Source organism: Trichechus manatus, unplaced genomic scaffold, assembly GCF_000243295.1.
Source record: "Trichechus manatus latirostris isolate Lorelei unplaced genomic scaffold, TriManLat1.0 scaffold00026, whole genome shotgun sequence".
NCBI lineage: Eukaryota > Metazoa > Chordata > Mammalia > Sirenia > Trichechidae > Trichechus > Trichechus manatus.
In genome coordinates this window covers 11687623-11713406 of record NW_004443962.1, presented here as the reverse complement: position 1 = coordinate 11713406, position 25784 = coordinate 11687623, and the positions used below count along the sequence as shown (strand labels likewise).

The 25784-nt window shown below is 34.1% G+C and overlaps 1 protein-coding gene across 2 annotated transcripts in view; it reads left to right on the top strand.

Annotated features, from left to right (window-relative positions):
- STXBP5L (syntaxin binding protein 5L) overlaps positions 1-25784 on the top strand; it is a 399309-nt gene that overhangs the window by 280590 nt on the left and 92935 nt on the right. For both annotated transcript variants that reach the window (XM_004373644.3, XM_004373645.2), the window contains one exon: positions 16203-16268. In XM_004373644.3, the coding sequence (XP_004373701.1) occupies positions 16203-16268 (66 nt within the window). The remainder of the gene's footprint in view (positions 1-16202; positions 16269-25784) is intronic.

Below are 25784 nucleotides of genomic sequence, written 5' to 3'. Positions count from 1 at the left end.
AGAAGTGAGCAGTGAGACAGGGGGACCTCATACCATCAAGAAAGCAGTGCTGGCAGCAGAGCGCGTCCTTTGGACCGGGGTCCCTGCACCGAGAAACTCCTAGTCCAGGGGAACACTGATGAGAAGGCCGACAGAGAGAGAAAGACTTCCCCTGGAGCTGATGCCCTGAATTTGGACTTTTAGCCTACTGTGACTGTGAGGAAATAAACTTCTCTTTGTTAAAACCATCCACTTGTGGTATTTCTGTTATGGCAGCACTAGATAACTAAGACATTGCGGCGGGGAGGAATTCAATTGGCATCTAGTGGTTAGAAATCAGGGGTGCTTCTAAACATCCTACAATGTACCCCCACAACATAAAAATTATCTGGCCAAAATGTGAATAGTACTAAGTTTTAAAAAAAACCTGATGTAGGGCAATGTTAATGTAAATACGGCATCTAGAATATGGAGGTTATAGTCCTTTTGACTCTAATTTGAACTGAACAAACGTATAATATTGAGGCAGCAAACTTTAAAGGGGAAATAATCAAATTGGAAAATATTCAGAGTAGAGCAATCTGTATGATAAATCATAATTTGGTTAAAAAAATCTCAAGAAAATGTATGACAGGCCATTTATATGTATGGAGACATGTATTAAATAGTCTAGGGAATGCTGATATTCTATAACATTTTAAAACATTCGTAAGTTGCTGTTTAAAATATTAGTAATATTCATATTAAATATTACAGTTATATATTCTTACAAAGGTTATTACAAAAGTTGGTATAAATCACTGCAGCTAGGGAGGTAATACGTTCTGATATTCAGTTGTTTCCTTACTGCAAAATTTCTGTATCTGTTATCATCCAGAATTTATTATATATTTCATGATAAATCACTGTATAAACCTTATAAGTTTAATAGCCAATTTGATTTATTTTATTCATGTATCAGACATAGCTTTATCCACATAATCTTGGAGAAGTCTTACCATATAGTGCTCAGTATATTACCAGGAAAAACATTAACCCTTTCTATGATACTTTTTTTTTTTAATTAATTTTTTAGTGATGTCATGTTTTTTCACCAATGGAATGGATACTGAATCATTGTTTGTTGGTAGTTTTTTATTATTTGAAAAAATGAGATGCCAGTTGCCAGCGGGACATGTCAGTCCCATGTTCCATGAAGCAGATCACACATGCAGGACATATCGGTGCCGTGATGCATCAAACTTCCTGGTTACACTTGAGTCATAAAATATCTTACTCAACTTTCCAAAAATACACATGGAATACTAAATAAACATTGAAGTTGCTGCACATAATTGTTATCAGTTTGATTTAGAGTAGGCCATATCGGTACCATGTTCCATGAAACACACCACACATGCAGGACATATTGGTCCCATGTCCCAGGAAGTTCATCACAAACTGTTTTCTCCCCCAGAATAACTCGTTTACTTGAATATTTCCAAATGCTAGTTACCATACCTTCCCACTAACACAAAGGAAATAGTAAGCATACTTGCAAGCCTTTTCTCACTATACAGAAGCCAAAAGACACAAAAGTGTCACACAACCACTCCTCCAGGAAGCATGTCCCTCATACGAATGCCTCTCAACATTCAAGTTTAGCGCAGACCAACTTCCTTGTTTTTTAGGCAGCTCCACCAGTATCCACCACAACACCAGAACGTACATGGCTCAAATGCCTGCCAGTAAACCTCCAGGGGTGGAAAATGTAACATGGGCATATATACCCCATGGTCTATGAAGGGTTAACTTGGCAAGTCTCTGCCATCTAACCCCTACCACTCCCAGAATTTTGCTGAGAAGGTGACAGTGCAAGTGGGCCTGCAAAACAGAGAATTTATGGAGTCTCAAAGGGCTTGCATTTTGGGGTTATTAAGAGCGTACTCCAAAGGAAGATTAAAACTGAAGCTGCATCCCAACCCACTCCCAGCATAAATACTGAGATCAAGAATTAGTTCGTAGCAAAGAGGATATGGAATTTTGAGAGTTGGATTGAGGGGCAAAGAGAGACTTTCTTGGTCCTATTTGAAACCAGAGAGAAACTCAATCTGGTTAAAACTGCAGCCCATCCCATCTCAACTCAGTACTTTGTAGAATATGAATGATTAGCACTTCACTTGAGCTGCCTGACAGAGGAAAGAAAAAAATAAGAAACAAACAAACCATATATATATATATCTCCAATATATGTAGTTATATATACTGATGGCCTGAAAAATAATATATATATATATAATATAAATAGTATATTCTAAATAAAATACTTCAGTATGCGAAGTATTTTATTTTTTATGTGAAATAAAAAGTTCATGGGATTGGTTTAGCAGAAGAAATAATCAGTAATTCTGAATACAGGTCAATAGAAATTATCCAAACAGAAGCACAGAGGGGAGGGAAAAAAGTTGACAAAAGCTAAATAAGCATTATTTGTATGTTCTTATAAAATTTATTGTAAAAGTTAATATAAGTCACTGCAGCCAATGGGGTTATACGTTCTGATACTCAATTGTTTCCTTACCATAAATCAGTAAATTATAGCTGAAATTTTTCCAAATTTGATTTAAAAAAAAGATCAACTAAACCATCCAAGAAGCTCAGATAACACTAAGAAGAAAAACTACAAAGACAAACGCTTAAGATATCATAGTGAAACTTCTGAAATCAACATCAAAGAGAAAATTTTAAAAGCAGCAGGGAAATACACACACATGTACACACACAGGAACAATACTGTGAGTAACAAGTGATTTCTTATCAGAAATAATTGAAGCCAAAGACAATGGAATGATATCTTTTAAGTGCTGGGGGAAAATAATTGTCCATCTAGAATTCTATAGCTAGCAAAAAGATCTTTCAAAAATGAAACTAAGTGAATCTGTCACCAGTAGCCCTGCACTACAATAAATGCTAAAGGAAGTTTTTTCAAGGTAAAAGAAAATGAAACCAGATGGGAATTTAGATATACAAAAATAATAAAGAGCACTGGAAATAATAAATATGTGGGTAAAATATTAGGAAGTAATTTTTTCTTTAAATTTTAAAAAAATTAATTGACTCTTTATAAAAATAGCAATGTGGGATATACAGCATATGTAGTAGCAAAATATATGACAACAAAAAAGATAGGAGGGAGGTAAACAGAATTATACTATTGTAAGTTTCTTTCATTATAGAGAAGTGTTATAATATGAACTAAAGATAGACTATGATGAATTATAGATGCATATTATAATCTCTAGAACAACTACCAAAAAAATAAAACATAGAGGTACAGTTAAGAAACCAAAGAGAAGATACAATGGATACTAAAATATATTTTATTATCTCAAAAGACAGAAAAGAGGAACAGTTCAGGGGGTGGTGCAGAGAGGACAGATCGAAAACAACTAGGAAGATTGTAGAAATAAATATAACCACATCAATGATTATATTAAATGTAAATGAAGTAAACCTTCCAATTAAAAGATGGAGATTGTGAGACAGGGTGAAAAAATAAATACCTAAATGTATGCTGTTTATAAGAGATGCACTTTAATTATACAAACACAAAGATATTGGAAGTAAAGGAAAAAAAAACCGTCCATGAAAATGCTAACCCTAATAAAGCAGATTCAGTTATAGTCATATGAGATGAAGTTCACATCAATGCAAGGAGATAGAGAGGGACAGTTCATAATTTTAAAATGGTCAATTCATTAGGAATATATATACACACCATACTGAAAATACACGTATTTTTCAAATAGACATGGAATGTTCACTAAGATAGCCTGGGTCATAAAACAAGTTGTAATGAATTACAAGGGACTGATATGAAATAGAGTATGTTCTCTGACCACAAAAAAATTAAACTAGAAATCAATAACAGAAATATATCTAGAAATTCACAAATATTTGGAATATAGCAACACATTTATGAATAACTTGTAGTTGAAATAATCACCTTGGAAATTTAAAAATATTTAGAACAGTGAAAATATAAACACAACATACCAAAATTTGTGTGATCCTACTAAAGCTCTGCTTAGGAGAAAATGTAGAACATTAAATGCTTCTATCAGAAGAAAAAAGAAAAATCTCAAATCAATAATCTGAACTTATTCCTTAAGACACTAAAAAAAGAAGAGCAATGAAACTAAAAGTAAACAGATGGAAAGAAGTAATAAAGAACAGAAACCAATGAAATATAATGCAAACAATAAATTTGCAAAGCCACAAGATGGATTTTTGAAAAAGTTAATAAAATCCTTGCAAAAATTATCAAGAAAAAAAAAGCACAAATAACATCAGAAACGAAAGAGAGGGCATCACTATGGATTTTACAGACATTAAAAGAATAAGATAGGAACGTTATGAACAGCTATATGCTTGTAAGTTGATGATGTAGATGAAATTAACAGATTTCTTGAAATATAAAACAAACCAAGCCTGTTGCCATTGAGTCAATTCCTTCTCATGGCAACCCTATATGTTAAAAAGTAGAATTACTCCATGGTTTTTTTGTTTTGTTTGTTTTTGTTTTTGGCTGTAATCATTATGGAAGCAAATCACCAGGCCTTTCTTCCACGGTGACACTGGGTGGGTTCAACCCGGGTGGGTTAGATTAGGTGTTTGCACCACCCGGGGACCTTAAAATATTCAATTTACCAAAACTGACACTAAAAGTACTTGGAAATATAAATAACCTCCAGGCTATTTTAAAAATTGAATTCAAAAGTAAATACATACAACAAAGGAAACTACAGGCCCCACATGGCTTCACTGGTAAATTCTATCAAACATTTACGGATGAAATAGCACCAATTGTACACAAATACTTCCAGAGAGTAAATCCTTTCCAACTGATATCTGAGGCCAGACTAATTTGTTCTTTATGAAAACTTGACAAAAACAGTATAATAAAGGAAAAGTACAGTTCAGTCTCATTCATGAGCACAAATGCAAAAATTATAAATAAAATATTGACAAATGGAAGACAGACATATATAAGAAAGAAAAAAAAATCATACTCAAGGTGAATTTACCCCAGGAATGCAAGTTTAATGTGTGAAAAACAATCAAATGTAATTTGCCTGATTAACAGAATAAAGGAGGAAATTATATGATCATCTCAATATATGCAGAAAAACATTTGACAGAATTTGACATTTACTTATAATAAACGTTTTTAGCAAACCCAAAATAAAAGAATATTTCCTCAAGTGAATAAAGACTATCTATGAAAAACCTGTAGGTAACATCATACTTCTTTGTGAAATATTGAATGCTTTCCCTGTAAGATCAATAACAAGGGAATGGTGTCCACTCTCATCACTTTTATTTGGCATTATACTTGATGACCTAGCGAGTTCAGGAAGCAAGATAAAGAAATAATATACCTAAAGATTAGAAAGAAAATATTAAAACTGCATTTAGTTACCAGTGATATGATGGCATATGTAGAAAATCCAAAGGACTGTACAAAAACAAGTGAATTAATAAGTTTGATGATTAAGAGATTAGTATACAAATGTCAACTAAATTTCTATATGATAGCAAATAATTGAGAAATGAACTCTTAAAAAAATACTATATATAGGATAGACTTTCAGATAGTAGCATGAGGAGCTACCTAGATGCATTCTCCAGTGAAAACTATTTTTAAAACAACCATTTAAATTCTCTAGAAATTGTCTTAAAGGCATACAGCAAACAGAGGAAACGTTCATTCAAGAAAATCTACTGAAGATTGGTAAGAACAGTGAGTCCATGGCACTTGAACTACAATTCACTCAATCCCTCTCCCTCCCCTAGGTCAATTTGACATAAGTAGCATTTCAGGCAAGTGTGGCCAAGATGATAGGACTACCTCTCCCCTCAGCTCCATATCAAGAGACACAGTATCTCATGGGGAGGCGGAGGTCACCAGCATTTCTAATCCCATCCACCTCCAAGTTGAAGAGGCTAAATAAAGTTTTGGTGAGTGTGGCTGAGAGGTCAGAGGCTCCCTTCCTCCACCTACGTCCATTCATAAGATGGAAACTCTACTCCAGATAAGCCAAGCCAGGAATACTGGGGCCCTGATCACCCTTGCCCCAGCTTGCTAGTCAGACAGACTTTCCATGCTGGGAGAGGCAATCTGAGAAGACTAGAGGTTACCACTCCTACCCAATGGGCAGATTTGTGGCTCAGAGATTTTGCCAAGGGGAAAAGGAAGACCATAACAACAGAGAGTGCTGAAGCTCTCCCCAAAGAAACTGACTTTATTTGAAACAGAGTGTGGGGAAGCTGAAGCCTAAGGGCACTCTCAAAAACAATGGATATTTTGGTGGTAAGCAATTAAGAGGAGGCTGGTAGCTTCTCTTAATTAAGACAAAAAACTAAATCATAGGCTAGATAATTCACCAGAGTGGACCAGGGAAAGAGACAGCTAAGAAGAACCTTCCTGGGATCAGAATAAACTATACCTGCTTGATTTAATTGTATCAGACTGTGCAGCAATTTATGCCCCAGGGCATTGTTAAAAACAATACAGCAATCACCTGTCAATTAGCGGAGCCTAACAGCTGGGTGTGGTGCCAACAGAGGTAAACACCTTAATAGAGAGATTAGGGAAAGAGACAGGCAAAGAGAACCCTGCTAAAATGGATGGCAGAACATTGCCATCCCAGGGTGACTACAACCTAGAGGAGCAACACCAAAAGCTTCAAACTATGGGGGAAATACACTTCACTAATATACTCTAGCCTATCCACTAAACGAATAAGCATGCAAACAACAGCACCAAAAACAAACCCAGGAGAGGGGGGAGAAGAATCAGTCAGAATTGCTACCATATATTACCTAAAATGTCCCAGATATTAACAAAATGCTACAAAACATGCAAAGAAACAGAAAAATGTGTCCCCACCCCCCACCCCCAGCCCGACCCTTCACAGGAGGAAAGTGAGGCAACAGAAACTGCCCGAGAGAGGACCCAGATGTTAGATTTAACAAAGACTTCAGAGCACCCATTATAAATATGTTTAAAGAACTATAAAACACCGTGCTTAAAGAAGCAATTATGACAGTCTCATCAAATAGAGAATATCAATAAAGGGAAATTATTTAAAATTAGAAAAAGACCAAAGAGATATTCTGGAATTGAAGAGTACAATAGGCAGAAAGTAAAATTCACTAGAGGGGCTCAACAGTAGATTTGAACGGTTAGAAATAAGAGTCAGAGAACATGAAGATAGATTAACAGAGACTATGCATTCTGAAAGATAGAGAAAAAAACGAATAAAAATTAACACACCCTCAGAGAAATGTGGAAAACCATTAAATGCACTAATATATGGATAATGGGACTACCAGAAGAAGAGGACAGAAATAAAGGAGCAGAAAAAAAAAGAAGTATTTGAATAAATAATGGCTGAAAAATTGCCAAATTTGATAAGATGTGTATGATAACCCTGGAACAACCACTAAGAAAATAACTAAAAAACATAGTGGAAAATTCACTGAAGGAATTAAAATGTTATACTAGAAACTATTCACTTGTTGCCCCCCCAAAAAAGAAATGAAGAAGGAATACCCCCAAAAATCAAACCCACTGCAATCAAGTCAATTCCAACTCATAGTGACCATATAGGACAGAGTAGAACTGCCCCATAGGGTTTCCAAGGCTGTAAATCTTTGTGGAAACAGACTGCCACATCTTTCTTTTGCATAGCAACTGGTGGGTTCAAACAGCTGACCTTTTGGTTAGCAGCCAAGTGCTTTAACTACTGTGTCAGTAGGGCTCCCTAAAGAAGGAATGGAGGGTCAAAAAAGATATTAGACATATAGACAGCAAAAATAGCAGATGTAATACAACTATCAATAATATTAAATGTGAATGGATTAAACAATCTAATCAAAGGCAGAAATTTTCAGACTAGATTAAAAAAAATGATCCAACTATATGCTCTCTAAAGGAGATACAGTTTAGATTCAAAGATACAAATAGGTTGAAACTAAAAGGATACAAAAATATATCATGCAAACAGCAACAATGAGAAGGCTAGAGTGGCTATACTGATATCAGATCAAATACATCTTTAAAACTAGAGATAAAGACTGACATTTTATATGATAAGGTGTCAATCCATCGAAAAGATATAACAATTATAAACATATATGTACCTAATACTAAATCTTCAAAATGCATGAAGAAAAACCTCACAGAATTGAAGGGAAAAGTAGAAAATTCAACCATAATTTTGGAAATTTGAATACCCCACTTTCAATAATGGATACAAGAACAAGGTAGAAGATCAAGAACAAAACAGAAAACTTGAAAAAGACCATGTACGAGACCTCTATACAGAAATCGACAAAATATTGCAGAATCATATAAATGGGAGGGAATACCATGTTTATGAGTTGGGAGACTCAATATTTTTAATATGTTAGTTCTATCCAAATTTATCTATAGATTTATCACAATCCCGATAAAAATCTAGGATATCCTTTTGTAGGAATTGACAAGCCTTTAGTATGGATTAAAGAAAACAAAAATCCTCACAACTGGACCAATAAACAACATAATGATAAATGGAGAATATATTGAATTTGTCAAGGATTTCATTTTACTTGGATCAACAGTCAGTACCCATGGAAGCAGCAGTCAAAAAATCAAATGATGGATTGTCACTTACTTTGGACATATTTTCAGGAGAGACCAATCCTTGGAGAAGGACATCATGCTTGGTAAAGTAGAGGATCAGCAAAAAAGAGGACGACTCTCAACAAGATGGACTGACAAAGTGGATGCAACAATGAACTGAAACATACCTACTACAGTGAGGATGATGCAGGACCAAGCAACATTTTGTTCTGTTATACATGGGATTGCTATGAGTCGGAGCCGACTTGAAAGCACCTAACAACAACAATAGAAGAAAGCAAAGACTATCTTCATGACTGTGGGTTGACAGTGGTTTCTTAAACAGGAATTAAAAACCAATTGCAATAAAATTTTAAAAAATTGATAAATTGTTCTTCAAGTAACTTAAACCTTTGCTTATCAAAAGACATCATTAAGAAAATGAAAAGATAAGCCACATACTGTACAAAAATATTCACAGTACATACTCTGTCAAAAGACTCCTACAACTAAATAATAAAAAGATAAACGACCCAATAGAAAAATTGGCCAAAGTCTTGAATAGGAATTTCACATAGAAAGTCATCTTGTTAGCACATAAGCACATGAAATGTTTCCAAAACCTCAGTAGTCATTAGGGAAATATAAATGAAAAACATAATGAGATACCACCATAACTAGAAGGGCTAAGATTTAAAAGAACTGATAATATCAAGTGTTGGTGAGGATATGGAACAACTCTTCCCCATAAATTGCTGAGGTAAATGCAAAATGTAAAGCCTCTTGGAAAACAGTTTGGCTGATATGACCCAGAAATTGCACTCCTGTTGTTTACTCAAGAAGAATGAAAACACATGCACACACAAACTGTATAACAATCATCATGGTAGCTTTTTTCATAATAGTCAAAAATTGGAAACCACCAAATGTCTACCAACAGGAGAACGGATAAAGTGTGGTATATTCATAAAATGGAACATGACTTATCAGTAAAAGAGTATGAACTACTGATTCACTCCAGAACATAGCTGGATCTCAAAAACATATTGAACAAAAGAAGCCAGACACAAAAGTACATATTGTATGATTCTATTTGCATGAAGTCAAGAACAGGCAAAAATTATGAGAATAGAAATCAAAAGAGTTTTTGCCTCTTGGATAGGAGTGATTAAATGCAAAGAGACCGCATGAAATTTCTTTGGTAATAGAAATGTTCCAGTACAATTTGTTGAAAAGACTTTTTTTCCCCCATTTAATTTCATTGGCATCTTGATTGAAAAGCATTTACTGTATATGTGTGGGTCTATTTCTGGAATCTAATCTCTTTCATTGATCTATTTGTCAATCTTGGTTTGAATGTTAACTACACAGCTGTATACAATTTTAAAAACTAGTCCAACCGTATACTTAAGTAAATTTTATTGTATGTAAATTATACCTCAATTTAAAAAGTAATGAAATGATGGAAGGATCAAATGGTTAATCATACACCTATTTAATATCTAGGTAGATAATTGTGCCAATTATCATGCTAGTCACTTTTATATTACCTACCTACCCTACCTACCACTTTTATATTACCTCACAACATCCTGTGAGGCAAGGTTAACACCTTCATTTTTCAGGTGAAGATACTGAAATTCAGAGCAATTAACTCAGAGCCCTGGTGGCACAGTGGTTAAGAGCTCGACTGTTAATCAAAAGATCAGTGGTTCAAATCCACCGGTTGCTCCTTGGAAACCATATGGGGCAGTTCTACCCTGTTCTATCAGGGTTGCTGTGAGTCAGAATTGACTAGATAACGATAGATGCGGCTCTTTTTTTTTTTTTTTTTTAAATATAGATAGTAAGAGATGGAGCTTTGAGCAAGTGCAAGATTTCTGCCTCAAATTTATTAACTCATATCATAGCTACATAATGATTTACAGTTTACATAGAGTTTCATAAATAGCTCTTTAATTTTCATGATATCCTTGTGAGAGATAGTGATAAACCTATCTAATATAAGAGGACTCTGGCTCAGAGAGTTTAAATGACTTTCTCAAGACTATGTATTTTGCTCAATAAGACTTATTTCTCTAGTCAATAAGTGAAAGGGAAGACTTATATTTCCTGATTCTAGTTCCAGTGGTTTTTCTATTATACAATTCTGCTTTTGCAAAACACAGGTTAAATTGTGTTATTTCACTCATCAAAAACTTGCACTGTCTCTCCACTATCTCTACAAACAAATCCATACTCCTCAGATAGGAAACTTCTCCATTATCTGTCCCCAAATATCTTTTCAGCCTCATTTTAATATCTCTCCATGCCTGTACCTTTCCCTTTGGTTTGGGATCTTAATTGATCCTCTTTTCCGTTAGTAGGACTAAACTGGTTACTGAGATAAGGCAATGACTAATAGGACTTAAGCTTCTTCAACCAGTACACCGTCACCACACTAATTCACTCAAGTATAGACTTATCAAACTATTAAAGTAACTTCTTAGTATTTCTTCCTAATTACAGTCTCAAGTAAATGTAGCCCTCATATTTCCACTGTATTGCATTTCTAAAACTACTATTTGTCTAATTCTTCCTTTATCCAGAAATTTCAAGAGGTATATGTAGTGATCTGTTATATGTTAAAGAGAGGAGAGTGGTTGAAGGACTTAGCAAGCAAAAATGCTTTTTGGAGAACTAACTGGGGAAAATAGAATCCAGTGGGGACATAAAGTGACTGTCTTGCCAGCATAAGCAAAATATATAGAGAAAAAAAGCTAACCTGCAAAAATAATTCAATTTCTTTTCTTCGGACAGTATCAGAGAGGTTGTTATTAGTAATAACACCCAGTACTTTCCGTTTCATAACACTCACACTGTGCTCTCATTGCTTATTTTCTTACTGCCATTAGAGAAGGAACTGTTACCGCTTTGCTAACCACCATATCTGTACGATTGCCAGGGGTGAATTATCCAACAGGCAAGGTGAGCACGGTGATTACCTTGCTTACCAGATCATCTGTAGTGAACAATTCCACATTTTTTCACCACATCGAAGACTCTGCTTTTAAGTATGGCTGGTATCTGTCTCCCAACCCCACAGCACCTTCATATAGAATCAAAGCCTTTTTTCAAATTTACAATCCCTGGCAGGGGCAGATGACCCAGTAAGCAAGGGATCCACGGGCTTACTTGTGCTTACTTAATGATCTGTTTGGAACAATTTCACATGGGTTCACTACAGATTAGTAAGAAAGCACAAGTAAGTCTGTGCTTACCTTGCTTACTAGGTCATCCGTCCCTGACTATTGCTGTGCAACAAATCATCCCAAACTCAGTGACATCAAACAATAATTATTTTATTACGCTCAAGGATTCTGTGGGTCAAGGCACAGCAAGGATGGCTAGGAAAACTCAAACAGGTAGGAGTGACTTAAATGACTGGTGTCTGTATTCATCTGGAGGCTTCTTCGTTTATGTATCTGGCCCCAGGACTGGAAGGACTTGAACCCTGGACTCAGTGTGTCGACTGAGCACCTACACGTTTCCTCCATGTGTCTTGGTCTTCTAACAGCATGGCCGCTTGCTTCTAAAATGGAGTATACAGAGAGAGAGAGTCTCCCAAGAACAAGCATTTGAAGATATCTAGGCAAAAGCTGTATCATCTTTTATGACCTGGTTTCAGAAGTCACATAGCATCATTTTCTCTGTACTCTATATGGCAAAGCAGGAGACATAGACTCCATTCCTCAATGGAAGGAGTGTCAAAGAATTTGAGGGCTATATTTTAAAACTCAAAATATCCCATGCCTCATACAGAGCTTGGCACATAGTAATTATTCAATAATTACAAATATTATTACAAATATAATTACAAATATTCAATAATATTTCAACTCAATAATATTTGTTGAATATTTGTTGAAGCAAGAAAAGAATGGGGAAGTTTGGGTTATCATCTTGAAGAACTGAATATATAGGGGAAATGTTGGAAATGTCTTTTAGATACCAAACCAAAACCTGTTGCCGTTAAGTTGATTCTGACTCATAGCGACCCTATAGGACAGAGCAGAACCTCCCCTGCCCATGGGGTTTCCAAGGAGCAACTGGTGGATTCAAACTGCCAACCTTTTGGTTAGCAGCCAAGCTCTTAACCACTGCGCCACCAGAGATCTGTCTTTTAGATGTATAAGCAGAATTCAACTAATATTGTTGTACTATATTTTCTAAAATTTTCAGTTAAGTGTTGTGATCATGTAGCTTTCAGAAAGACTGAGTCCATAACTAAAAGCTGTCTGCCATGAGTGAGACATTTCAAGTCTGATGTATTATTTTAAAAATTCATGTAAGTCCTGATCTAGATGCTGGTTACATTTGTGTGTTAACTTTGTGAAAATTCATCAAGTTATGTACTTAGAATTTGTGTACATTTCTGTATGTATCTAATAATTCAATAAAATTTACAATAAAATTCAGCAAATATTTCATGTTTATTTTGATTTTAAATATTTTCAAAAATCTTTATTAAAATAGATGCTCTGGAGTTATGTACAGCATGTATATCTACCTTCTCTAAAGTATTCATATTTTGGTTAAAAAAAGCATGGAATCAAATTAAAACTGAGATTAGATAGCATGCATTTATGGTAGATTTAACCTTTGAGTTCTTTGACCTCCTCCATCAATATTTTAGTAGAAAAAGCTTAATTGAGAGTTTACCCAGTTTTGTTTTGTTTTTAAAATGATTAGTAAATGGGTAAAAAATAAGCTGTTTCAATATTCTATCAAGAGTTTGGTTAAAATGACTGACCCACTATGTGAGATGCCATGATATAGTGGAAAGACTATTGAATTCTTTTGCAGGGGAATAAAAAAAAGACTTTTGCACATAAATATTTATTACAGCATCATTTCACAAAGTAAAGACTGGAAAAGCCTAAATGTTTAACAAAAGAGCAGTGTTAAGTAAAAGGAGGTCCCTGGGTGGTACAAACAGTTTGGACTGATCTACTAACTTAAATGTTGCTGGTTCAAATTCACCTAGTCATGCCACAGAAGAAAGGCCTGGTGTTCTGTTTCTGTAAAGATTATAGCCAAGAAAACCCTATAGAGCGGTTCCACTCTGTAACACATGTGGTAGCCATGAGCTGGCATTTTGTTCCTGTATTATTTTCTCAAATTGTTGCATTTTTTGGTCTGTATGTTCCATGAGTTTGTCTGCCTTTTCCATGAATTTGTCTATTTTTTTTCCTCATTTTTGTCTGCTTTTGCTTCAACTCTTGGATAATTCTGAATATTAGAGATTTGAATTCCCACTTGGGTAGGTCTCGTGCCTTTTCTTCTACTGGCAAGTCTTCTGCTGTTTTATTTTGGACACCTACTGGAACCATCCTGTCCTGTTTTTGTATATATTTTGATATTGTCTGCTGTCTTCAGAGCATTCAGTAGTTATTTTCCTTGTTTATTGATTGCAGATTTGTTCGTTTCATCCTGCTTTTTTGTTTTATTTGGTTATGTCTGAGCAGGCAGGCTGTGCGTTCTTTGTTGTTTGCTCATCTGTAGGCATGATACTTTTCACTTCCTTCTCCAATGGGCAGGGTCAGTCACTCAGGTATGGTACAGCAGTGCAGGTCCAGCTGAGTGGGAGTTGCTGGGATAGGTTGTTTGTTGCACGTACTACAGCCACCAGGGCAGGTCGGTAATCAGTGCAGGGCAGGTTCCAGTGGGCCATGCCTGTGCTGCTTGGTAGTGTGATGTTCAGCACATGGTGCAGGTAGGCAGCAAGGAGGGAGAGATTGTGATGTGTGGAGCTAAAATGGTATGGGAAAGAGGAGAGAGAGGAGAGGGGAACAGGAGCCAAAAACATACACAGAAACAAACAAATAAAAAAAAAGTGCTAAGGGAGCTTGCTATTGGAGTGGAATACCTGGTGCTGTGTGGCACCTCTACCCCTTCTAGCCAGGCTGTACTTCACAGCCTGGGAGCAGCTTCCCCAGTCCTAGCAGCCACACTGATGGGATCCCTGGGGGCTTTTCTTTCTTTCTTTTTTCCTCTAATTTTTATTTATTCTTTTTTTTTCCTTTTTGTTTTCCTTGCAACTAATGTTTTTTTATTGTTGTTGTTTGTTGCTGTCAGATAACAAAGTCTGTTTAAGTCAGAAGACTCAAGGAGAGCCTGGAGTAGTGCTGTAGCTCCTCTGCAGAGTAACATTTATTGCTTCTTTAGTCCTGGCCTTTTTCCTATGCACTTAGTATTTCTGTAGTTAAGACTGTGTTCAAGATAGTTTAGGTTGATGAATATCTACTTCCAGATAAATAATAATACTTACATCAGTAAATATTGTAAGTATATTATGAATGTAAATAAATAGATATTTAAAGATTGGATAAGCATGAAGTTAAATGTCTTTAAAAAATTCAGTAAAGTAAGAATTAGAGAAAAATAAGCTTGCAGTTGGCACTTAAAACTATTTGAGCAGTTGAAATAAATATTAGTACAGAATAATATGGTATGAAAAAATCTGTACTATGAGTTCTGGGTTCTATTCAAACTCTTGTGACTGACTTAGTTCTATGCCCTGAATAAGTAGTTTCAATACCTTGAACTTACAACTTCTCACTTATAAAATGAAAGCATTGGGCTGTGTTAACTCATAGAAGCTCAGAATATTTATTTACAAAGAAAAGGTATATGAGACTCTCCAGATGGATAGGAAAACCATAATGAAGGACATTTTACAAATTTACTAGCAGATAGTAAGAATTACAAATGTTTATTAATCTGTTGTGCCTATTTTTGTATTTTTCTGGAAAGTGACAGAATAGAAAATAAGAAATACTAGAAATAAGAGAAAAATATACTACTTTCTATAGGAAAGAACTTAATGCCAGTGAACAAATCACTTAGTATGTTCTACACAATACCCTATTTTTATAAATAAATATAAATTTATAATTTGTAGCATCTCTCTCCTTAAAGATCTTTTAAAAGCCACTTCTTCTGAAGGTAGAGGATTTGATTTTGATTAGGTCCTTTTTAGGAGCCATGGTGGCACAATGGTTAAGCACTTGGCTGCTAACAGAAAGATTGTCAGTTCGAACTCACCGAGCGGCTTCGCACGCAAAAGCCCTGCTTTCATAAAAATTACAGCCTAGGAAACGTTATGGGGCAGTTCTACTCTGTCACATGGGATCACTATGAGTTGCAATCAACTTGATGACACCCAACAAGGTCCTTTTTAAAATCCCATCTATTTCTTGTTATTCTTGCTCTGTTTTCAGATGAAACTAGATCACCTATTTAATATTAAATATTCTTAAAGTAGCTGTTTCATATGAAAATAATAAGAAATTTTCTCTTTCCACCTGCTATGTTCAGTTACTCTTTGTATGTCAACCAGTTATTGCCCCTTATCTTTTCTTGTATAACTTGTTAAAACAAATTTTCAGAATAAATGTCGTAACATGGGCGTGGGAAAATAGTTTTCACTGGGGGAAAAATAACCCTTTTTAAGCCTGTAGGAATTGAGAAGTCAGAATTACCTAGGAAACACTAGCAAAATTTATCTCATTTTTTAATATCTTATTTTCAGGTTTAACCGAGCTGAATGACAGTCCAGTTCCCCTGGAACTTGAGCGATGCAAGTCTCCTACTGCAGGTAAACATAGTTTGTATTTTTCAGGTTTCTGGTAATTCACTGCAGAAATCTATTGCTTTATTTTTATAATTCTTATAATGTAAAATTAATAATCTTACTAATTGATATGGTTCAGTCTCTGAAATTTCACCATAAGCAAATTTGATTCCAAAATCAAATAAAAATGAATGTCTTTAAAAATATTTTAGGCTAAAAATAAAATTACGACCAGAGGTGTGAATGTAATAGTTTTAAGATGTTTTAAACGAAGATTATTTCTCAGTTACATAAATAATACTCAGTAAGTATCAAAATGAAAATTGGTAAATTTACAGGAACTCTTCTCTTATGGCTAGAGCTGATTTTAGTGGGAAATATATACTACAGGTGCAGGAGTAAATGATACCATCCCTCTAGACCAAAGTCTGTAAACGTATATTAAAGGTTTTAAAAATGTGCATATCTTCTAAGAATTTATTGAAAGGAAATAATTGTAAAAAAATCTGAAAATATTGTTATTATGGCTTCCTTAATAATATGGAAAAACTAGAACAATGCTAAAAGCCTTGCAACAGACATTATATGCTGAAGTATTATGCCAACATAAAAAATAATGAGGAAGTATATTCATTGAAAAAGAAAGAAAAATGATACTACAATATGGTGTGAAGTAAAATATCAGGATAAAATATGATCCCGTTAAAATATATAAAGTGTGTGAGTTTTAAGATTTCTCTGAATAAGTCTTTCAACTGTATTTTTTAAAAAACGTTAACAGTAGAAATCTCTCGGTGGTAGGACTATGAGTGGTTTCCTAATTTTTGATTTTTTTATTTATCTGGTTTTTCTGATTTTTCTAAAATGAACATATACTAACTTTGTAAAATTTTTTGACTGCCATCATCTCACTTTATTTTTTATTGTGACAAATATAAATATTTGTTTATTTAACATTATGTTTAATATAATTAATGTAATTGTTGCCATTTCAACATTTTTTACATGTATAATTCTGGTATATCTTTGACACTGACCTATAGCTCTATTTTCTAGAGGATCAAAAATTTATAATTTCTTTCTGTGTAAATTATTTATATTTTATTTTAACCTCATACAAGTTTATAAAAATGTATTAATGTCTTTATAAAGCAATGAATTTGAGTTCTTAGAAATTTACTTAGAATTACATTTCTTCAATTTACCCCATCCCCTCAAGAGTTGTTAGTTCTTTATCGTTGTTCTTCAGGAATCTAAGCTAAATGGAATCTGTTGTATCCTGTATAAATGTTTGTTTTAATCATATCCTTTAGATCTTTATTTTACTGCTTAAAAAAAAACAACTCATACATTTTTATTTTCTTTTGCATTCCCACTGACATCATTCTAGTATAGGTATTTATTATCTCATACCTAGAGTATCACAAAAAGTGTTCTAGCAGGTGTCTCTTTCCATCTCTGTCTCCTACAATTCACTTTGCATGTCATGATGCAAAATTAGTCTCATTAAAATATTACTTTGTTCATAATTTTCCACAGTCAGAAATCCTCAATATAAAACATAATTCAGTATCCTCTATCAAATTTAAATAACCTATTTCTCATCCATAATCTGAATTTGAACAACAATACATTTATATGGTTCAAACATCAAAACAAAATGGAGAGAAAACTCTCCCTACCATACTGTTCCCATACATTGTATCCATCCTCCTGAGAGATAACAATTATTATTAATTTCTTTTTTTGTTATCAGTTTCTTGTTTATCCTTCCAGACAATTTATGTTTATAAACAAACCAAAAAGCCATCTATTCTTTTTTCTTTCTGCTTTATTGCAGAGTAGTGTATTATATGCATTTTACTATACCTTGCTTGTTTCACTTTAAAGTGTACCTTCTCTTTCCATTTTATTACAGAAAGCACTTCCTCATTCTTTTTTTCAGTTGTATGATATTCCATTGCATTCATGTAGTATAATTTATGTCCACTGTTAAAGGACATTTAGTTTGCTACCAATCTTCTGCTATTACAAACAATGCTACAGTCACTAAACTTGGTACATATCTCATTTTAAATGTGTGCTGGTGTATCTATGAGATAAATTCTTAAAACCGGAATCAAAGAGTGTATGCCTGCCTAATTTTTATAGTTATCCCTAAATTGCTGCCAATGGGGTTTACAACAATTTTCTCTCCTTCCAGCAATAACATGCAAACAGTGGTTATCAATTTTTTCTATTTTTGCTAGTCTAATAGGTAAAAAGGATACTTCAATGTAGTTACAATTTAACTTTTACATAAGTGATGTTGAATACCCTTTTTATGTTTAAGAGCTCTTTAATTTTTTGTTAATCTATTCATATATTTTGCCCATTTTCTATTGGGTTGTTGGCCATTTTCATAACAATTTGTAGGATCTCTTTATAAGTTAAGAAAATTATCTCTTTGTAACCTGCGATCCAAGTGTCTTTCTCAATGTAACTTTTAACTTTGATTATGGTGTCTCTTGCTTTAGAGCAGTGTTTGTAGTCAGACATCAATCTTATTCCCAATACAAATACAATTCTTTATTTGCAACAGTTTAAATATTATTGGAGTTATCTGCTTTTTAGAGTTTTGGTAGAATTTCCCTGTCAAATCATTTACCCTTTATAATTTCTTATTTTGTATATTTGTACTTCTCTTAAAAGAAAAACATTATCATTATGGGAATCTTCCAAGCATATGCAAAAGGGTTGATTTCAGTTTTCTTTAATGAGGCTAACAAGCAGTTGATATATTATGTTGTTTGTGTAACCCATACATCCAGCTTCAGGTCTATTTAAAAGCTTTACTGGCTTTTTGTTTAACTTATTAATTACTACTTTTATCTTTTTTCGTTTCTTCCTCGCCTTTCTTTTGGTTTATTCTATTTTCCCTTTTTAAATTTTTGTGGTAGTTGCTTGAATTATTTATATTTGTTATTTTCTACAAATCAATATAAATATTAAAGGCAAAATTTCACTTTGAATTCAGCTTTAGAAGTATCACATAGCTTCTGATAAATTGTGATTTAAGTAACATTATGTCTATATAGTAGGCAGTTTGCTTATATTTCTTTGACCCAAGAGTTATTTAAGGTAAATTTGTAATGTTATATAGCAATAAATATTACCTTATTAATTATGTTACCTAATCTTTAATGTTCTTGATTACTTGATCTGTTAAAGTGGAGAGAGGTGTAATACAATATTTTACAATAATGTGTTTCCTTTTACTTTTCCTTATATTTTGAGAATATTTATACTATTTTATTTTATGCATACATATTCAGAAAGTAGATCCACATTTTGAAGTACATCCTTTAGCATAAATCACTATTGCTTGTTTCGTATTGTTTTCTTCACCTGAATTCCACCTTGTTTACTATTAATACCGCAAGTCCTGCTTTTGTTATTTGGAATTTGTTGACATACCTTTGCTCTGTCTTTTTTTTCACAAACTTTTTTTAAATTGAGGTGTTACATACAAACCAATAGTGCATAAATCTTAAGAGTTCAGCTAAATTCATTTTTATAAATTAATGCACCCACACAAACAATACCTAGATCTATATAGAGAATGTTACTAGAATCCCAGAAGCCTCCCCCAGGTCCCTACCAGCCATTAACCCCCACAAAGGTAGCCACTATTCTGACTTATATCACCATACATTACTTTGCAGATTTTGTAACAGCACATGAATGCAATCATGAAGTATTTACTCTTCTGTTTCTTGCTTATTTTGTTCAACATTATGTATATATTTGTCTGTTTTGTTGCATGATTTTTACCATTGCATAGTATTCCATTATATGAATACATCTCAATTTATTTATACTGTTTATTGTTGCTGAACATTTAAGTGGTTTTCAGTTTAGGGCTATTATAAGTAAAGCTGATATGGTCGATCTTGCATGTATTTTTAGTACAAATAAAATTTCTGTTAAATATATATCTGGAGGTGGAATATTTGAATCATAGGGTATATGGATATTCAGCTTTAGTAAATACTACCAACAACTTTTCTAAAGTGGTTGTACCAATTTTACTTCCGCTAATAGGTTATGAGAGTTCCATATACTTGTCAATATTTGAAATTGTCTCTCCTCTTTTTTTTTCAATTTTGGTAATTCTGGGGTGAAGGTAGTGACATCTCATTGTGGAATTAAATTGAATTTTATATCCCTGATGTCTAATGATTTTGGTCAGTTTTTTTCATGTTTGTTGACTATTTTCAACATCTTCTTTTATAAGGGGTTCAGGTATCTTTCCCATTGTTATTGGGTTGCCAGCTTTTCTTACGGATTTATAGGAATCCTGAATATCTGCTGGATAGTCTTTTATTGAATATATGTAGTACAAAATATCTTCTGCCACTCTGTGGCTTGCCTTTCACTTTCTTAAAGGTGGTCTTTTGATGAACAGAAGTCTTTAATGCTAATGTAATCCAATTTATCAAACTTTTTTATTGTTAATACTTTATATATCTACAAAAATTTTTTGTTTATTGAAAATTTTTATTGTTTACAAAATTTGCCTACCCCAAAATCATGAAGATATTTTTCTATATTATCTTCTAGACACCTCATTGTCTTACCTTTCACATTTAAATTGAAATTCCATTTAGAATTTCTTTCTTTTTTTTATTGTGCTTTAGGTGAAAGTTTACAGAGCAACTTAGTTTCTCATTAAACAATTAATACACAAATTGTTTTGTGACCAATGGTTGCCAAACCCGCGATGTGTCAACACTGTCCCCTTCTTCATCCCGGGTTCCCTGTTTCCATTCGTCCAGTTTTCCTGTCCCTTCCTCCTTCATTATCTTTGCTTTTGGGCTGGTGTGCCCATTTAGTCTCGTATACGTGATTGAACTATGAAGCACGTTTCTTACGTGTGGTATTGTTTGCCCTGTAGACCTGTCTAATCTTTGACTGAAGGGTGAACCTTGGGAGTGACTTCAATACTGAGTTAAAAGGGTATCTGAGGCAGAATTTATTTCTGTATATAATGTGAGGTAAGACTCAAGGTTCATTCATTCAGCTTGGTAATCTAGTTGATAAGCACCATTTATGAGAAAACTATCATTTCTCTAACTACAATGAAGTGGTACTTTTGCTACAAATCAGTGAACTTTACTGTGTGCAGGTACACACGTGTATGCGTGTGTGTGTGTTTCTAGACTTTGTATTCTATTCCATTAGTGTGTTTATCATTGAGCCAGTACCACATTGTGTTAATTGCTGTGGCTTTATAGTATTGCTATCTGATAGTGTAGATCCTCCAGTTTTGTTTTCTTTTCCAAGGTTATCATAGCTATTCTAGTTCTTTTATATTTCCTTATAACTTTTAGAAAGATTGTCAATTTCCATATTAACAAACATTCTTGAATATTGAATGCAATTGCATCGAATCTATAGATAAATCGGCTATAATTAACGTATTCAGCAATATTGAATTTTTCAATTGGTGTCTCTGTTTATGTGTATCTTCTTTACTTGCAGTAATATTTTTCTAGTTTTCTTTGTAGACGGCTTGCACACCTTTTATTAGATTTATTTCTTTGTATTTGATATTTTTATGCTATTTCAAATGTTATTTTTATTTCTTTTTCTAAATATTTGTAGCTAGAATATAAAAATGCAATTAGTTTTTTTTTTTTATGTTGACCTTGTATCTCAGACCACCACCATTATCACTCAATCATACTTTTTTTTTTTTTTTTAACAAAGCAGACTCAGGATTTTACATGCAATCAAGTAGTTTGCTTCAAAGCAGGAAGGTTTTGACTACTTTTGTATTATGCTCCTTGGGGTAGAAATGATGGACTGTGATCAGATTATTTATCACTCCAATATCTCATCTGAGACTGATTTACTAGGCAGGCCCCACTCTTCTTTAAGAGCAACTTTAAATTAAAATATAAACATAATAGTGAGATGAGGATTTTTTTCTTATAAGAGCTTTGTAAGCATTAAATGTTCTATTTGTTAAAATATGTGAAATTTATCTTTCTGGGAACAGTACCAACAGAGCTTAATGTATTTTACTTAAGGATATTGGACAAAATCAATATTTCTGATTCTATTTATTTCCCATGAAAGAGAAAATTATTAATTGCATTGTGTTATGGGATCTTTTTAAGCTCATAAAGAAGAATTTGCCCATTACTAGAATACCATAGCAACACATGTACCTAAAACTGCCATCTGTAATCTCTTGCTATTGTTGGAACTGATACATCCATTCTAGGCCATCAGGCAAGGTATAGTTTGGATAAATGCAAACTTTTTATCTCAATCTTGTAATACTAAGTGTAACCATGAAAAAAAGCAAATTTAAGACTTTAAGCGTTAGAGTTTATAAAACTTATGAAACTTATTGTCTGTAGAGGTAGAAAAGAATGAAAATACAAACAATTTAAAAGTTTAGATAACTTAAGGAATGACAGAATCAATATGTATAATTGAGGGAAACTAGAATATTTGTAGTATTTTCTAACTTTTAAGGAATTAAGAAAACAACCAGGCCCTCTGAACAACAATCCCTTTGATTCATAATCTCAGAAACAGTTCATTAGATCTGATTTAATGACAATTATTATGTTTGTATCTGGTTTATCTCTCTTTTCTTTGTGCATACAGCATTTAAGAACTGATACTATTCCTGCTTTCTCTCTATTTTTTCCCTTATTTTTTGTATAGGGGTTCTCAAACTTTCGCCTGCATCAGAGTCATGTAAATAGTTTATCAAAACTCAGGTTGCTGAGCCCCAGATTTCTGACTCAGTAAGTCTGGAAAAAAAAACAAACCAAACCCACTGCTGTCAAGTCAGATTTCTAGCATATTCCCAAGTGATGCTAATCCTTCTGGTCACTGGACCACACTTTGAGAACAACCACCATTTGAAACATTCTTTTTTAACATTTTTTTTTCAGTAGTTATCTCGCGTCTCAACATCTACTGTAATATTTCAGACCATCACCTTTTTAAAATTTGCTAAAACCAGTTAAAACATTGATGTAAGTATCTCTCAATAGGAGAAATTGGGAATTAAAGAAGCCAGGGGACCAGTAATCATTTTATAACTCTTATTTTCAGCATGGATCTCAAACTTATTTATATCCTCTTGAACTACAGGAGAATTAGAGTGAGAGCTCAGACTATTAAATATTTTACTTGAGATAATGAAAGGGAACAGGGTAGGAATTGGTAGCTGAAAGAATCCCAAGCCTACCTGAATGCTGATGTTCTCAGCATCCAAGATACAATAATGCTTTCATATTATTTATTCATTCTTTCAACTATCCATCAAATATTTTTCAGCATCTACTATGAGACAGAAGGAGCCCTAGTGGCTCAGTGGTTAACCGCTCAGCTACTAACCAAAAAGCTGATGATTCAAACCCACCAGGTGCTCCACAGGAGAAAGATGTGGCAGTCTGCTTTTGTAAAGATTATAGCCTTGGAAACCCTATAGGGCAGTTCTACTCTGTCCTATAAGGTCACTATGAGTCAGAATTGACTAGATAGTGATAGGTTTGGTATTTTTTTTGCTTTTTGTTTTGGTATTGTGAGACAGACATTATACTATCCACTAAGAAAAAATAATGAACAAAATAAACATATTCCATGCAAAATGAAACTTACAATCCGTCATAGTTACCTCGTACTGCTGTAACACAAATACCACAAGTGGCTGTATTTAAAGAACAGAAATTTATTTTCTCACAGTACTGGAGGCTAAAAGTCCAAATCAGGGTCTCAGCCTTATTGATTACTTTCTTGTCTGTAGCCCTGGGCACTCCTTGGCTTATAGACAGCCTCTGGCTTCACATGGTATCTGTCTTCCTCTATATGTGTGTCTGTGTGTCTAGTCTGGTCTTTTTGTAACTTAGAAGTGATTAGATTTAGGATTCACCTTACACTGGTATGACCCCATTAACATAAAAGAAAAACTCTATTTCCAAACAAAATCAAGGACCAGAAATTCAATGCATATTTTGGGCAGGCACAAATAAAGATATAACACAGTTTATCTGCGGGGGAAAAAAATTATTAATTATAAAAATTGTTGATTATTTTCTCTTAAAGCTGTATAATCTTTTTTCACTCACCAAGTGAGGTAGTGCAATTTGTGTACTGCACAAATGCGCCTCCCATGGGAGGGCGCAGGAGCTACCACTCAGCCCTAGCTCCACTTACCTGGCATAGAACTGCAATCCCTAAACAAAGCAGCCCCTTTTGGTTTGAACAGAGTTGAAAACTTACCAAGCCTTCAACTATAGGGTTGTGTCTACCCAGAAGGTGTGCATTTTTTTTTTTTTTTAATTAGACTTTAGGTAAAAGTTTACTGCTCAAGTTAATTTCTCATTCAAAAATTTATACACTTATTGTTTTGTGACATTGATTGAATCCACACAATGTGACAGCACCCTCCCCCTTTCCACCCCAGGTTCCCTGTGTCCATTCGTCCAGTTCCTGTCCCTTCCTGCCTTCTTGTCCTGCTCTTGGAGAGGAGCTGCCCATTTGGTCTCATATATTTGACTGAACTAAGAAGCACGTCCTTTACATATGTTATTTTTTGTTTCATGGGCCTGTCTAATCTTTGTCTGAAAAGTGGGCTTCAGGAATGGTTTCAGTTTTGGGTTAGCATTTCTAATTTGACTTCCTAGAAGGTGTGTATTTTTCCTAATCATCTTCTCAGATGAACATCTTTTTCTAGGCTAGCATCCTGATAACTGCTGCTACCTCTATAGCCATCCACCATCATGATTTTCACTGTCCACAATCTACAATAGTCTTATGCTACCAAGTTCGAGGATAGAGTGATAGAAATCTTTGTCTTAATAAATTAATAAAATTAACACTGTCTCTACTAGCGTCTCTCACACCTTCAATGTAACATGAACAAAACCCAACTCAGCATCATTCATCCAAACTTGCTCCTGATCCTATATTTCCTATGGCAATTAATGGAGCCATTACCCACGTAGTCATCCAAACTAGAAATCAAAGTTATTTTCTACCTGTGGAGGGCTTCTACTTCTGGCTAAGATTGAATGACTGGTACAGAACTGCCCTCCTGCTATAGATAACTAAAAAACTAAACAGAACATATGAGACAACAGTTATGCTAGACAACAGGCAGCACAAAACTTTCATCTCTGAGAAGAGGAAAGCTCACAATGGAAGCCTTACTTTTGCCCTTTGTCTAGGGACAATTTCTTGACCAAGGTACAGACAGCAGGAATTCAAGCAAAGCGGAGTGGTTCTGCTGAACTGAGGCTGCAGAGTTAAGAGTTTGGAATTTGTGGGAAACAGCTGGAATCTGTAGGACAGAAAACTGGAGAGAAGAGAGCTCTGAAAAAGGGAGGCTTCAGAAGTCCAAATGCAGGTCTCCTATGAGTCCTTCACAAAGCGCTGGTAAAACTTTACAGAGGGATGCATTTAAATCTGTTAAATGCACAGAGAAAATTTATCCAAGTCTGACTAGAGATCAGTTGAGAGGAGAGCAGAGAG